Here is a 13311-nt window from a genome sequence, read left to right as displayed (position 1 = left end):
ATTGATCTGAGTCTCTCGGTCATGATGCTAAATTTTTTTTTTGAAATGTCAAGTAACATCAGAGGAAGGCTTAAGTTTTTATGCATAACTAAAATCATGGATATGGATTTTAAAAATACATATTTTAACTTAAATAGACATAATATATTTAATATATCTTAATCTATCCAACTTAAATATTGAAATATAGATCTATTTCAACCTCTTCATTTTGCAGAGGAGGAGACTGCCGTCAAAGAGATTGAATTGGGGTGCTGATTAATAACCATTTTCTTGACCTCGGTGGTAGGGAAATTCGAAAGTAGTAAGGAACCCGGAACTGATTTCTGACTAATTAGATAGCACCATGACGCCTGTGTTTATTTCTTCAGCAGGGATCACTGCATTCTTATAGCTTGCTGGATCTAGAACTTCTCTGCTGAGTCTCCTCCTGGCCATCTGGTCACCTACAGTCTGGGAAGCACGCTCTCCAGGCATGTGAATGGCTTTTTTGCACCTTTAGTTGTCATATTTAAATGAATTTTTTTAATGAGCTCACAAAGGAGACAGGAATGTTTTGATAAGTTGCTGTTTTTGTCCTTTGAGAGCCTTTGCCAAAAAAAGTGGGCGGCAGGGGGGAGGGAGGATTTGTTTTGCCCACCAGGAGCAAAGCACCGGCAAGAATGGATGAAGGAGTTTCCCTGATTAGTACCTATCAGCCCCTTGGCTTGGGAAGACCTTCTGAGGTCTGTGGAACTTTTTTAGGTTCACCCGGAGCACTGCCTCCGGGTGGGAAGCAGGAACTTCCCACGGGAAGGTCTGTGGAACTTTTTTAGGTTCACCCGGAGCACTTCCCTTGGTGGGAAGAAGCTTGAGCAGACAGTCTCTGCCTTTGCCTCTACTGCCCTGCCCCACAGCTCCCTACAGAAGCAGGGCGGGCACTAGAGTAGCCCACTGGCCCACAGTGTCATCAGTGGGACCCGTGCTGAGTTCCACGTCCATCCCAACACCCTTCCTTGGTCTTCTCTCTCCAGGGGATCTGACCAGAGAAGCGCTGCATCTGGACATTTGGAAACCACGGAGCAATTTTAAATAACAATTTTGGAGAAAGCTTTAAGACAATAAAGCACCTGTTGTTTTTGTTTACAGCTTGACTTACAGATGTGGAGGATTCATTTAGGGACATGCGTGTTCTTCCTCTTTTCACAAAATGATTAAATTCTACTAAATCGAGCAAGTCTGGGTGGGAGGAGGAAGCGGATTAACATGAAAGATTTTTTTTTTCATTAACAAAAATCATGTGGTTTTTTACACACAGGCACACATACACTTGTGCATGCACACACACACGTCCCCGTGAATAACTCCCTTCCTCTGCCCCTTCCTTCCTCTCTCACTCTGGCATCTCTGGCCTCTGTGTCCCAGAGCAGTCCCTCCAGGCCAGGGAGTTGTGCTCCTGAGTCTGGCCATCTGGTCTGAAACTGGGGAGCATCCAGGCCCTGCCCTCCCAGCCTACAGATGTGCCAAGACATTTGTGTGCCCACACAATCTTCCCTGGACCCAGCCTCTTGGACAGAAAAGAAAACCTGTGAAGAAAGAGAGGGCCGCTCATTCCCCCCCCAAAACACTCCTTCCTATCCACACCCAGGCCCCCAACTCACAAGGCTGCTGATCCCCACAGACAAGGCCAGAGGTCAGCTCAGTCCTGTCCCTTTCTGACACCCATGTTGAAGTGAGACCTAGACCCTCACTGCCCGCCCTCTGAACTCTTCTACCAAGTTCAAACTCCTCAAGGAGCAAGAAGGAAGGCTGGCTGGTGGCTATGTGTGTTTGGCAGGAGGGGAATCCCTGTTGAATAGGCTATGGGACCATTTTCATTAGCCTCATAATGTGAGGGTGTGGTTCCTGGCTGGGTGATATGGAGGGAATGGGTTCAGGGGCTGTTCAGGGAAGGAGTCCACACCAGTGGTGACAAGGTGGGACCCTCATATCTCCAGCCCTATTTGCAGGCTTCTACCTTAAGAAACAGGCTTAAAAACAACAGTTCCCCATCTACGAAAGAAAAGGCTGCTTCCCTAGAGCGGAGCAGGGGTGAGAGAAAGGTTGCAGGGGATCACAGAGAAACTGTGTCTCCCACTCTGGCGGTCAGTGACCCCAGGAGGACCCAGAGCTCCTCATCGTCAGGCTCTGAGGCCTCCATGTCCCCACTCCTCTAATATTTCCAGGCCCGCTGAGTTCGGGCTCAGCTGCCTCCCTCTCCCCTCTCCGCTGGAAACAGAAGCTCCGGCGAATGTTTCTAACTCCTGAGTCCACTCAGCCATGTCCCCCTTGCAAAATCCTCCCCTTCCCGCACCCCCCTGCACCCAGCCAGCCAATCCGAGGCCTTCGAGCCTCTCCAGACCCATCTCTCAGGGCCCTGGCGGGATAAAACCGGGCGGCGATGCCGGGTGGATGGGAACAAACTTCAGAAGGAGGAGAGACGCAGGGCCCAGGGCACCCTCGCGAGCGGACCCAGGCGTTGAGGGCCTGTGGCCGGCTGGCCAGGTATGCTGTCCAGGGGTTGGCTGAAAGCTGACAGGGAGAGCGGTGATTCGAGAAGGGAGAGGGTCCCAGGAAGGCTGGCAGCCTTTCCTCTCCTAAGTTAAACTGGGTAAGGCCGAGGCCACAGAGGAGGAGGGCACCCAGGCTGGAGTTTGGGGCTTCCCCAGCGGACACCCAATCCCTGATCTTCCGGGCAAACGTGTGTTAGGTAGCCGGGCTGAGGTGGGCCACCCTTCGCCTAAAAATCCTCCGACTCCTGCCACATGATGAGAGCCTAAGGGACAGGGCCTGGGGAGGAGGCATAAGCAGGGACAGCGAATCTTACGCCCCTTCCCCTGGGTCTGTACAGGGCAGCTGCGTGGCGGCGGGCGCGGCGGGGACCGGCGTGAGGAAGCCCTGAGCCCTCGGCGGGCTGCGAGCGACTCCCCGGCGATGCCTCACAACTCCATCAGATCCGGTAAGGACGCGGCGTTGCCGGGACCCCGGAGCCCCCGCGTCGCCGTGCGTCCGTGCGTGCGCTCGGGCCGGTGGGGCTGGGGAGCTTACGCTCCGGGCTCGTGGGACCCACCTGCGTGGGGACGCAGCTGGGGGCGCCGCCGGCCTAGCTCTCCGCTGCGGCCATCGCGCCGTTCTCAGGCCCCGAGGTCCCCCTCGGCCCGGCGAGCCGCCCTCCCCAGGCCTTGGTTTCTGCGGACCACACGGAGCGGTGAGGAGCTCTCCGTGCGGGTCAGAGGGGTGTCTGTCCCTCGCGCCCCACCCCCGTCTTGCACGGCCCATTAGAATGGACACCCTGTGCGCTCTCAGGCCCCGCGCCGCCCCCGACCTCTAAGCCCTTGTTCCGGGTGTGCGCAGCTCTTGCCGGTGGCTGCCCCGGCGGGACCGTGAGCCCCGCGCACCCCTCAAGCCAGCGGGAAAGGAGCCCGCGGTCAGGGGCCTGGGGGCCTCTGAGTGCCCTCGGCTGCTCTCGGACTCCTCCTGGCCGACCCTGGGGCAGGCGGGGAGCCGCGCGCGGGGCGTCCGGCCTGCGAGCACTGGGCTGCCCGCGGGGCCGAACCCCCTCCCCGGCGGCGTCCCGGCCCAGGGCCTTCCAAAGCGCTCGGGGTCCTCGGCCGCGGCGCCTGCTCTCCCCTGCCTCCTGACCCAGGCCCCGGGTTGGAGGGTGTGGGGGAGGGGGGGAGGTGTGTACGGAGACGGAGGCCCGGGGTCGGGGCGGGCGGGCGGGCGCGGTGGGCACCGCCGCCCCGGCGCGCAGCAAGTGTGGACGGCGGGCAGAGGCGCGGCCCGGCCCGCGGTGATGGATGGAGCCGGGCCGGCCGCGGGGAAGGCGATTTATGGGGCCAGGGCGCAGCGCTATCGATTTGGGCCGGCGAAGTGAGAGGAAATCAATATTTCAGATGAATTCTCGGCGAATATGAAGTCCCGCTCGGCAAACGGGACATTTGTTATAATAAGCAGGGTCGGATCGGGCGCGGCGCGCGGCTGAGATCTCTATTTAGCCGAGAGCGCGAGCTTCGCCGCGCAGCCTCGGGTCCCGGGGCCGAGGCTGCACGACACGGGGTGCGGGGAACCCCGCAGGGCGCCGGAAGGTTGCTCGTCCTGGTTTGCTCCGGGTTGGGAGACGGAGTCGGCGGTACCCTGCCTCCCCACCCTGGTCCCCCTGGGAGAGCGGGGCCACTGCCATCCCGGCCGCCCTCTGCGAGCGCGGGGCCGCTTTCGGGGCACCGAGCCGAGACCTCGCGGCCCTTTCCGGGAGCGGCGGGGTCAGCAAGCCAGGGAACCGAGCGGAGATGCCTGGCACCCCTTGCCCAGCCGCGCCCGGGCGCCGCGCGCTTCTTGACCACTTTCTGAAGCTGGAACCAGGCTTTAGCCCCTCAGTCATTAGCCAAACCGGGGTACAGTACCGGACGTCGCCCCTGCCTCGGGATCAGGACAGTCTCCGAGGCCGAGCGCTCAGCGCCTAGTGCCCCAACCTGTACCAGCCTGTTCCCGGCCCCTTCCGCTCGGTTCCCGATTCCATCTCCCCCCGCCCGCAGCCCGACCTTCCCCTGACCTTTCAGGCTTCGGTAGGAGTGGGTGCTCTTGGACCTCGAATTTACCTTGCTGCGCCAGACCCCTTTCCCTCTGTCGCTGCTAGAAATAAGGCGATGTCACGGTCCCTTATGTTGGCTTGATTTTGTTCTCGCTACTTATTTTCATTCTGGAAGCACTCATTAGAATAAATGGGGCTAAAAGAAGGAAAGAAATAAAAGGACACCATTTATGTTTACTTTGTTTTTAATCAACAACAGGCCCAGAAGATGAGAGAGGCCCCTTCTCCACTAGCTCAGATGCAAATTGTCCTTGGGTTTGGGGAGAGAGCCATCCACTCCCTGGCAGGGCCAGGGCAGAGGTATTTTTCCGTTTGAGGAAGGCGGAGGGACTTCTTCTAAACCTTCCCCCAAACAAATAAAGAGATAAAGCTCCAGAAAATGAGCCTTTCTCCTTTAGTTTAATTTAATGCTAATTGAACAGAAGAAAACTGCCTAAAACATAGCTCAAACGTTTCAAGGCTATCCCGTTTCTTTTCTAAATCCTCTCTGGAAAACCTGAGCCAGAGACCTGCGTCTCTCTAAATCAGTTCACTTAACACTGTTGCTTATATTTAAAGATAAATTCATAAGCTGACGCCTCCTGTTTTTATAAGCCCATTTCTCTCAGGCTTTAGCAGCTTCCCTCTTTGCCCGGGACACTTCCTTTCTGAGTTCGGCTTTGCCTGGAAAGCTTCCATTTAAGTTTTTCCGTAGAACAGAATCCAGAGGTGCAGGCGGCCACGGGGCTTTTCGCGGGAGCGAGGCCCAGCGCACCGTTTCCAAAAACCGGAGACGCCCCAGGAAAGTTTTCTGCGCAGCCTCTGCCCACCTGGCCGCTGCAGCTCACCCTCGGCTCGCTCTCCTCACTCTTGGCTGATCTTGCTGTGGAGAGAGGTCTTAATTTTTTTTCTACAGCTTTATTCTGAAAGGATGTGGAGAGCGCATAGGGAGTCATTCTGATGCGCGCTGGACAGCAATGGGCTGAACGTTTTGTAAACTCTACGGGGAATTTTGTAGCATCAGGGAACAAAGATCCTGTAAAGCAAAACCGTTTTTTAAAACTGTTTTAAGATAAGTGCCACATAAATATTAAAATGAAAATAATACTATATCGGCGAGGAAAAGAGTTCAGTAAGAGCAAGCAAGTTTGATTAAAAGTTATGTGCAATTAATTTGCAGCAACCCTCTACCCCAGCTGCTGAAAATAGGTTATTCAAGTGGTAAAATGAGACTTAAGATCCAGGAGGAACGTGCCTCTGACTTCCTAGATCTGAGATGCAAAGCCCTGCTCCTCTAGGTTTTCGAAAGAAGGAAAGGGCACCAAATGCATTTGGGAAGGATCTATTTTCTTCCCAGGTTTCTTGCCTGGGTTGGAAACAAGGTCTCCGGATGGAAAACAGTCTCTAGGAACATAAAGAGGTATTGGGGTTCCTCAATTCATCTTTGTTTCGAGATGTTCCATCCTCCCGCCCTCCTCAATGCCAGTTAATTAGGAGATAATTTAGCTACCTTGTGAATTAGTTTTAAGATAAGTATCTTTTCAAGCTTTTGTCACTTTAATTGCTCCGCTGATTGATAAGAAGTAATTATTTCTAATTGACATTTTTTTGATGTCTATTGGAAGCATTTATTTGGGACCTTTTTGGGGTGGAAGAAAAGTTAATTAATTTTATCAGTCGATACCCAAAAGACTGTGCCTGATTTTGCTGAAGAGGACAAAGGAAGTGAAAGAAACCACAACAAAAAAGTCAGTCTCACGAAATATTAATGATTGCACAATTTTTATTCCAAGGAGAGCATCTACCAATATAATAATATGTCAAAACTTTCTATTTATGGCTTCAAGCCTTGGATTTTAACAGGGCACATGTTTAATGGGTATATATTTTCCCATGGGTATCCTCACAATCCTTGTATATGCTGACTTCATTTTGGAGGTTACTGTGCTTTGTAATTAATTTTTGTGAACGGTAAAATCAGTAGAACTCAGTATGCTCAGGTTACATGGCATCATTTTCGTAAGAGATAACTGTAAGAAAGATTTACTAATCGTCATCCCTGTTTTGTAATTATTGATAGAGTTGGGTATGAAGGTGAAACTTTGCTTCGGTGACATGCCTTTTCATACTTGAACCTCGGAGTAAACAGTTTAATCATTCACATCATCCAGAATACTTACTCTGCAAGAGAAAGGGGGGAAAGAAAGGAAAGAATCAAGAGAAAAAGGCACTGAAAGGAGGCAAGGGGGGAGGGGGAGGAGAGAGAGAGAGGGAGAAGGTGGCTGGGGAGAATAAAAATGAAAGAAGTTATTTCAGGAGTGAAGATAGCCAGGTGCACAGGACCTTGGTCATTCAATATAAGAAAATGGAAATTCTACTTCAAAACACATCCTTTTGAACAGGGATCTCTACCATATTCCCTAAGTTACCCCTAAACACCACTGGAAACTCCCCACTTTTCTATGCATAAAACGAAGCAGGATTTTGAGGAGCCAGCTGGTCTGGCCCTTGGGTGTCTAGATACAAAAGTCTTGATGTGATGTCCATAAAAAGGAAGCCAGAAAATACGCACTGTGCTAGGGCACGGGGGCGGGGGGCGGGGGGGGGGGAGCTTATAAAGAGATTTGAGTGTTGTTTATTTTTATTATTAAAGCCCCTGTGATCTTCACTCCTAGCTGTATACCCATAAGCTCTCCATAGATAGACTTGTGACGCACTGACATAGGAAAACGTTGCCACACAAACCCAAACTGGAGACACACACTTGCCCACACTCACGCACAGCTGAAATGAAAGAAACTCAATCAGACAAGATGCACTCCTGTCAGGTTAATTTCAGCCAGTGCCTTTTTCAATCATTTATGTATAAAATCTTGTCTGCTTTTAACGATGTTTCTCCCAGATTACGTGGAGCTGCAAGAATGAGGAAACATTTTAAATGAAAAAAGAAATTTAAGACGTACAAACATTAGATAATATCACATACCAATCTCACTATTGGTGAAACTGAAAAAATATATAAATAATGCAAAAAAAAAATCAGCAAGGGAGAGTTTAGTAATGGAAAATTCCCCTGCAATTAAATGAAACAGTAATTTAGTAGAGATATGCCTGAATGAATTAGCATTTATTAATTGGTTCTCATAAAAACAATTTGTGTGCGTGTTTCGGGGGGGGGGTAGATATTTAAAGTATTTCTTTTTCATAGGAAAAGTTCCTCAACTATTCCTATCAAAATATGTAGTGATCACATTCTCTTTTGTGAAAAATCCCAATTCTATCCCTGGTGAATTTCACCTGCACACAAAGAGTGTGGGGTGAGGGAGATGAGCCCCTTTAAATCAGAAGAATGAAGCTGGTCCCCTCTTCTCTTGGGACATTTCCAAGTGTGAAACCAATGGGAAAACACATTGGCAGGGGCTGTTATGCTTAGACACATCCAAACCTGGTCGGGAGCAGACTCCCAGGTGACCTATCTCCCCTGGGGCAGGACTAACCCAGGCAGGCAGAGGAGGCTGCTTTGTGGCTGTGCCCCCCACCCTCCCCAGCCTGCTCCAGCATCCTCGCCAGCTCAGGCAGGAACTGCAGTTTGTAATCTCAGCGAGGAGCTTGCTAGGGTTGACTGGTGCACGGATGTGTTTACTTTCTCTCGCCACAGTTGGTCTGTCTTCAGTTCTAAGCATTTTAAAGCTGCTCTATTTATCAGTCCAAGAGGTGCCGAGTTCTCAGTTGCGCTGAGAAAGCTTTGAGCTCTGTGGTTCTGAGTACACAAGGAGCCAAAAGATAAAAGAAACAATTTCATTTAAGAAAAAAAAAAGATGATTGTAAAAGGAGAGGACAAGAGAATGCACCCCTATTCAAGACTGCAGTTTGCTTTTGTTTTAGTTGAAACTCGGGGAACAGCTGAGTCACTGGCCCCCACCAGCCCCCACTCCCTTCAAAGATAGAACCTGGGGATGTAAAACACCCTGTAAAAGCGGGGAGAATGCACCCCCATACTCCGAGTTCTTTGGGGGGAGTGATTCTGGGTTCAGATGAGAATACTTCAGCCTGGGGTTCTTTTGAGAAGGGGCTAGAAGATATTCTGCCTAGGAAATCTGTGTGGTGACTGCTTTCTGCAGGGGTGCTAGATATTTCTCTTTGGGGGAAGAAATAGAGAACAACAATCCAGGGGTCTCCTGGTTCCCAGAAGCTCCACTATCCCAGGCCAATCCCAGTTCTTTCAATCCATCTCAGTGATTCAGATGGAATCTCTGGGTCAGGGTTGGGTAGGCAAAGGCATCCACTCTTCCTTATTTATCTGTGGTCATGGCACTCTCTTAAGTAGATCTTTGAGGGTCTTAACTATTTCCTCAAGTCCAGAGTTAGGGCTGACAAGCCTCTTTCGGTTTTTTGGAAGCCCTTCTCGATCTCACCCTTGGCCAGGTGGGGACACGATGAGCAAATGTCTCTTACATGGGCCATGGGCCAGAAAAATCTTCACAGGAATCTTTCTATTAAACCCACAATTCATGTCACTGAGTCTGGGCTTTACCTTGACCGGGGCTCCTTCCCCAGGCATGGGCCTGGGCAGAAATCAGCATCTCCTTACTAAGGCATATCCAAGATCAAGGGGCCAGAAGCTCAGCAGAGTTGCCCCCAGTTGCATGTGGGTCCTGTTTCTGTGTTCATTCCCAGGATCCACCCCTAGTCCTGAATGCCGCAGAAGATGCCCTGTCTTGCTAAGCCTCAGCACAGCCAGCCAGCCCATAGCTGCTTCAGCTCTGCAAGTGCCACTCTCATATTCAAAGAAAGAGAAGTAATACGCAAAGAGCTCAGCACACCCTGGCACTTAGTGAGCCCTCAGTAAATGAGAGCTGTGTTAGTATCTTCGAGGGCTGTCATTGGTATGGTGTTCCACTGGAGAGGGCACATCATCCTCCAGTTTAATTCCCAGGACTCTGCCAGGTAGTTATTGTTATTGACATTTTTCAGAAGAGAAGGGACCTGAGAGAGGCTGATCTGACTCCATGCCCCCCCTTTCCCCCGTACCCCTTTCCCAAAGTCCAGCTCATCCAAACTCCCTGTGGCATTGGATGGTTCGTGCCCACAGCTCCGCCTGGATCTTCGGCCAGGTCCCCTGGTGAGAAAATACAGGGCCTATGCAATAGCAACGGTGATGGTGACAGGCAGGGCCTTCAGTCTACCAGCTTGTTCTCCTCATCAGAGTCCCTAATTCTCCAGCTCAGTTAGGATAGATCCTTTTTCAGTGCAGTTCTCGATCTTCCCATCTGCACAATGGGAGAAGTGGCGTCGAACTGGATGTCCCTCCTGGAGGTCGCTGTGAGCAGGAAGGAAATGATCAGCCACTAGGAAAGGCAGAAAGAGGGGGCTTTCTTTAAACGCATGCCCCCAAGGCTCCCACATTTCCACCTGCACCAAAAAAAGGGACAGCTATACTCCGGCATCTCAATAAATCGTAGGCCAACAAGGAACTTAGTCCCTTGGCATCCCAAACCACACTTGGCCTCCCGACATGTGTCCACTGTAGACACTAATGAGTTAGTGGGTGTGATGGGAGTTTTAGAGTCAGGGGACACCACTGGTGCCCCATCCACAGGCAGCCAGTGCTGAGCACTTGAGGTGCCCCGTCTCATTTTCCCAAGTTTAGGTTCATTCCCTCTGCTGGGTCCCTCTCACTCAGGGGTTCAAAACCATATCGTCTGCTCCTTCAGAGCCACCTCCGTGGTTCAACTTGTAACATTAGCCGGTACCGGGTTTAATTTTAACATTTTCACTCTTCGCTGCGAGAACAGCTGCCCAACTCCTGAGCTGGTTGCCTTTCTCGGATAAAAACCCATCTGTAGTTTAAGCAAAGAGATTGAGAAAGAAACAAAGCATTGTTTTCTCTCCCTTCTTTTAAGTCTTTTCTTTCTCCTCCCGTCTTCAGCCACGATGCCCATCAGTTTTTCTCTTGCACTTGTTCTCCTAAGTGGCCTTGGAGTGACCTGAGTAGTTAGTGCTAATTAGTCCACTGGGACATATTGTCGCTGTCAGACCAGCACAGCGGAGAGGTCGGGAGCTGGTTGGGTGACACATCTAAGAAATAGCTTAATCTGCTGTCATCATGTGAACTGCATGTTTGCACACCCAGGGCCCTCTGTGTGTGTTGCTTTTTTGATCCCTCAGCTGCCCCAGGAGGACAGCAGAACTATTATTCTTAGAATAAACTCCAGGGCCAGGAGGTGTCAAGAGGGCGAGGGAGTTTGAAATCACTGTGAAGCCAGGGCCCTGTGGCAGCCTCCCTGTCCCTACAGGCAGCAGAAGGGGCTATGCCTTGGAAGCTTTGCCTGTCCTCACCTTGCGGTTTTCTTCCTGTGTGATCTTAGGCAAGTCAGTTGTCTCTCTGGGCTTGAGTTCCCTCATGTGTATAAAGTAAAAAGATGTTGTGGGGCTTCTAGAAAGTTCTGAAAATAAAACCAGTATCCCCACCTGGCACATAGCAACTACTGAAGATTTTTTTTTTAATTTTTTTTAACGTTTATTTATTTTTGAGACAAAGAGAGACAGAGCATGAACGGGGGAGGGTCAGAGAAAGAGGGAGACACAGAATCTGAAACAGGCTCCAGGCTCTGAACTGTCAGCACGGAGCCCAACGTGGGGCTCGAACTCACGGACCGCAAGATGATGACCTGAGCCGAAGTTGGACACTTAACTGACTGAGCCACCCAGGCGCCCCTTTTTTTAATTAAAAAAAATTTTTTTAATGTTTATTTATTTTTGACAGAGAGAGAGAGACAGAGCATGAGCGGGGGAGGGCCAGAGAGAGAGAGGGAAACACAGAATCCGAAGCAGGCTCCAGGCTCTGAGCTGTCAGCACAGAGCCCGATGCAGGGCTCGAACTCACAGACGGCGAGATCATGACCCGAGTTGAAGTCAGACGCTCAACCCACTGAGCCACCCAGACACCCCCAATTTTTTTTTCCTGCTTCATACAGTGGTCACCAGGGAGGAGAGTCTCCAAAAATTCTCCAGGGCAGGTGCCCAAACATGACATTGTGTTAGTATTTCCTGTGAAACTCTCTGTGAGTAACTTGATACCCAGCCTTTAAACTTTGTTCCTGTTAAAATTTAGGACAGATCTTTCACGAATTCCAGGTGGGCAAAATAAGAGGCCTACGACCCAGGGGTGTTGGATTAAATGAAAAGACACACGGGAAGCACTGACTCAGGCCCCCGTGGCCATTATCAACGGGGACCGCCACTCACTCTGGAAAACGTTTCCTTAATCCATTTTACCAGAAAACCCAGTCATGGGGGAAACGCTAGAATGGGCTATCCGTGGACTTTATGTCCGAATCCAGAACGTTCTAGAGTTTTCGTAGAATTTAGAGTCTTAGAGGGAAGATGAGCCGAAGTGGTGTGCAGCTATCTTGTGTGTGTAGTAAGAGAGGACCACGGGAGGACATGTCTTTGTACTTGTTCTTGACGGACACAAAGCCATGCATTTATCTTCAAAAAGTTAAAATTCACTAATCTCTCTCTCTCTCTCTCTCCCTCCCTCCACCCCACCCCCATCTTATATTTTCCTGCTTTGTATAATAATCATCCAGCTTTGTCACAACAGCAAACCCTGATTGACATTGATTGATTGACTGATTTTTAATTTTAGGATGATGAGACAAGCATGTTTGTAAGCAAGGAACTTAGAAATAGCTTTTTTTTAAAAAAAGATTTTTTAACCCTTATGTATTTTTGAGAGACACACAGAGAGAGACAGAGCACAAGTGGGGGAGGGGCAGAGAGAGAAGGAGAGACAGAATCCGAAGCAGGCTCCAGGCTCTCAGCTGTCAGCACAGAGCCCGACCCGGGGCTCGAACTGAGGCGGGGCTCGAACTCGTGGACTGTGAGATCATGACCTGAGCCGAAGTCGGATGAATAACGTACTGAGCCACCCAGGCGCCCAACCCTGATTGACATTTGAAATTAGCTGAGCACAAAAATCACTGACGCCAGCTCTGTTTGGTCATCTCCTCTGACACTGAGATCATGTCAGAGCGCCATCAAAATGGAGGTGGCAAGAATGGGGCAACCTCTTGACAGGTCCTTGGGCATCTGGCTGTGACTTTGAGGTGGAAACAAGGCGGTGGGGGGGGGGGGGCAGAGATGAGGATGGGAGGGAGAATGTCAGGGCAGGAAAGGTACTAGAGTCAAGCTAGGAGCCAACGGGAACCCCAAGGGTCGGCCTTTTAATTCAATTTAACAAGCCTGGTGGAGGGCCACCTGCCACGTGCAAGGCACCAGGCCAGCAATGGTGGCATTCACTGCCTCAGTAGTGAAGGTAAATACAGGGGTGATTCTCACTCCAGTGGGCAGCTGGAGTCTTGTGATTCCCTGTCCACGTCACTGCCGACAACAGATAAACCTCATCTGGCCTTCTTGAGTCTAGTTGGTCCCCGGAGCGCATGTTCCAGAGAGGCAGCACGTGAGCCTGTGGCGGCTCAACCAGCTCCGTGGGGGTCTGCCCTAGGACTCTGGAGGGGGGTGACTGGCTGGCTCATGGCAAAACGTCGCCCTTCTGCAGGTGCAAATGCCATGGAGATGTGCCCACTTCTGCTAAATCAAAATGCTTGCCAGACACTTCTGACGCATATCCCCCGCACCTTCAGAGATGTGCAGACTTCAAAGGATTTCCCTTCTAGGCCTCCCATCTCGTTGACAGTGTGACAAGGTGTGACAGTGTG

General features: G+C 50.9%; 1 protein-coding gene across 7 annotated transcripts in view; it reads left to right on the top strand.

Moving 5' to 3' along the window:
• The first annotated feature begins 2427 nt into the window (after positions 1-2427).
• The window catches only part of PAX8 (paired box 8), a 59505-nt gene continuing 48621 nt past the window's right edge, over positions 2428-13311 (top strand). For 6 of the 7 annotated variants that reach the window (XM_040496800.1, XM_040496798.1, XM_040496795.1 and 3 more), the window contains exon 1: positions 2917-2977. Coding sequence is in view for 1 of the 7 variants with exons in the window: in XM_040496796.1 (XP_040352730.1) it covers positions 2953-2977 (25 nt within the window). In the remaining 6 variants the exon portion in view is untranslated. Of the gene's footprint in view, positions 2524-2869; positions 2978-13311 lie in introns of those variants that run through there. The other variant, XM_040496796.1, reaches the window with a different exon arrangement.

Source organism: Herpailurus yagouaroundi, unplaced genomic scaffold (genome assembly GCF_014898765.1).
Source record: "Herpailurus yagouaroundi ecotype Mexico unplaced genomic scaffold, PumYag 188, whole genome shotgun sequence".
In the NCBI taxonomy this organism is placed as follows: Eukaryota; Metazoa; Chordata; class Mammalia; order Carnivora; family Felidae; genus Herpailurus; species Herpailurus yagouaroundi.
The sequence above is the reverse complement of the archived record's forward strand: the minus strand, read 5'-3'. Positions and strand labels throughout refer to the sequence as shown.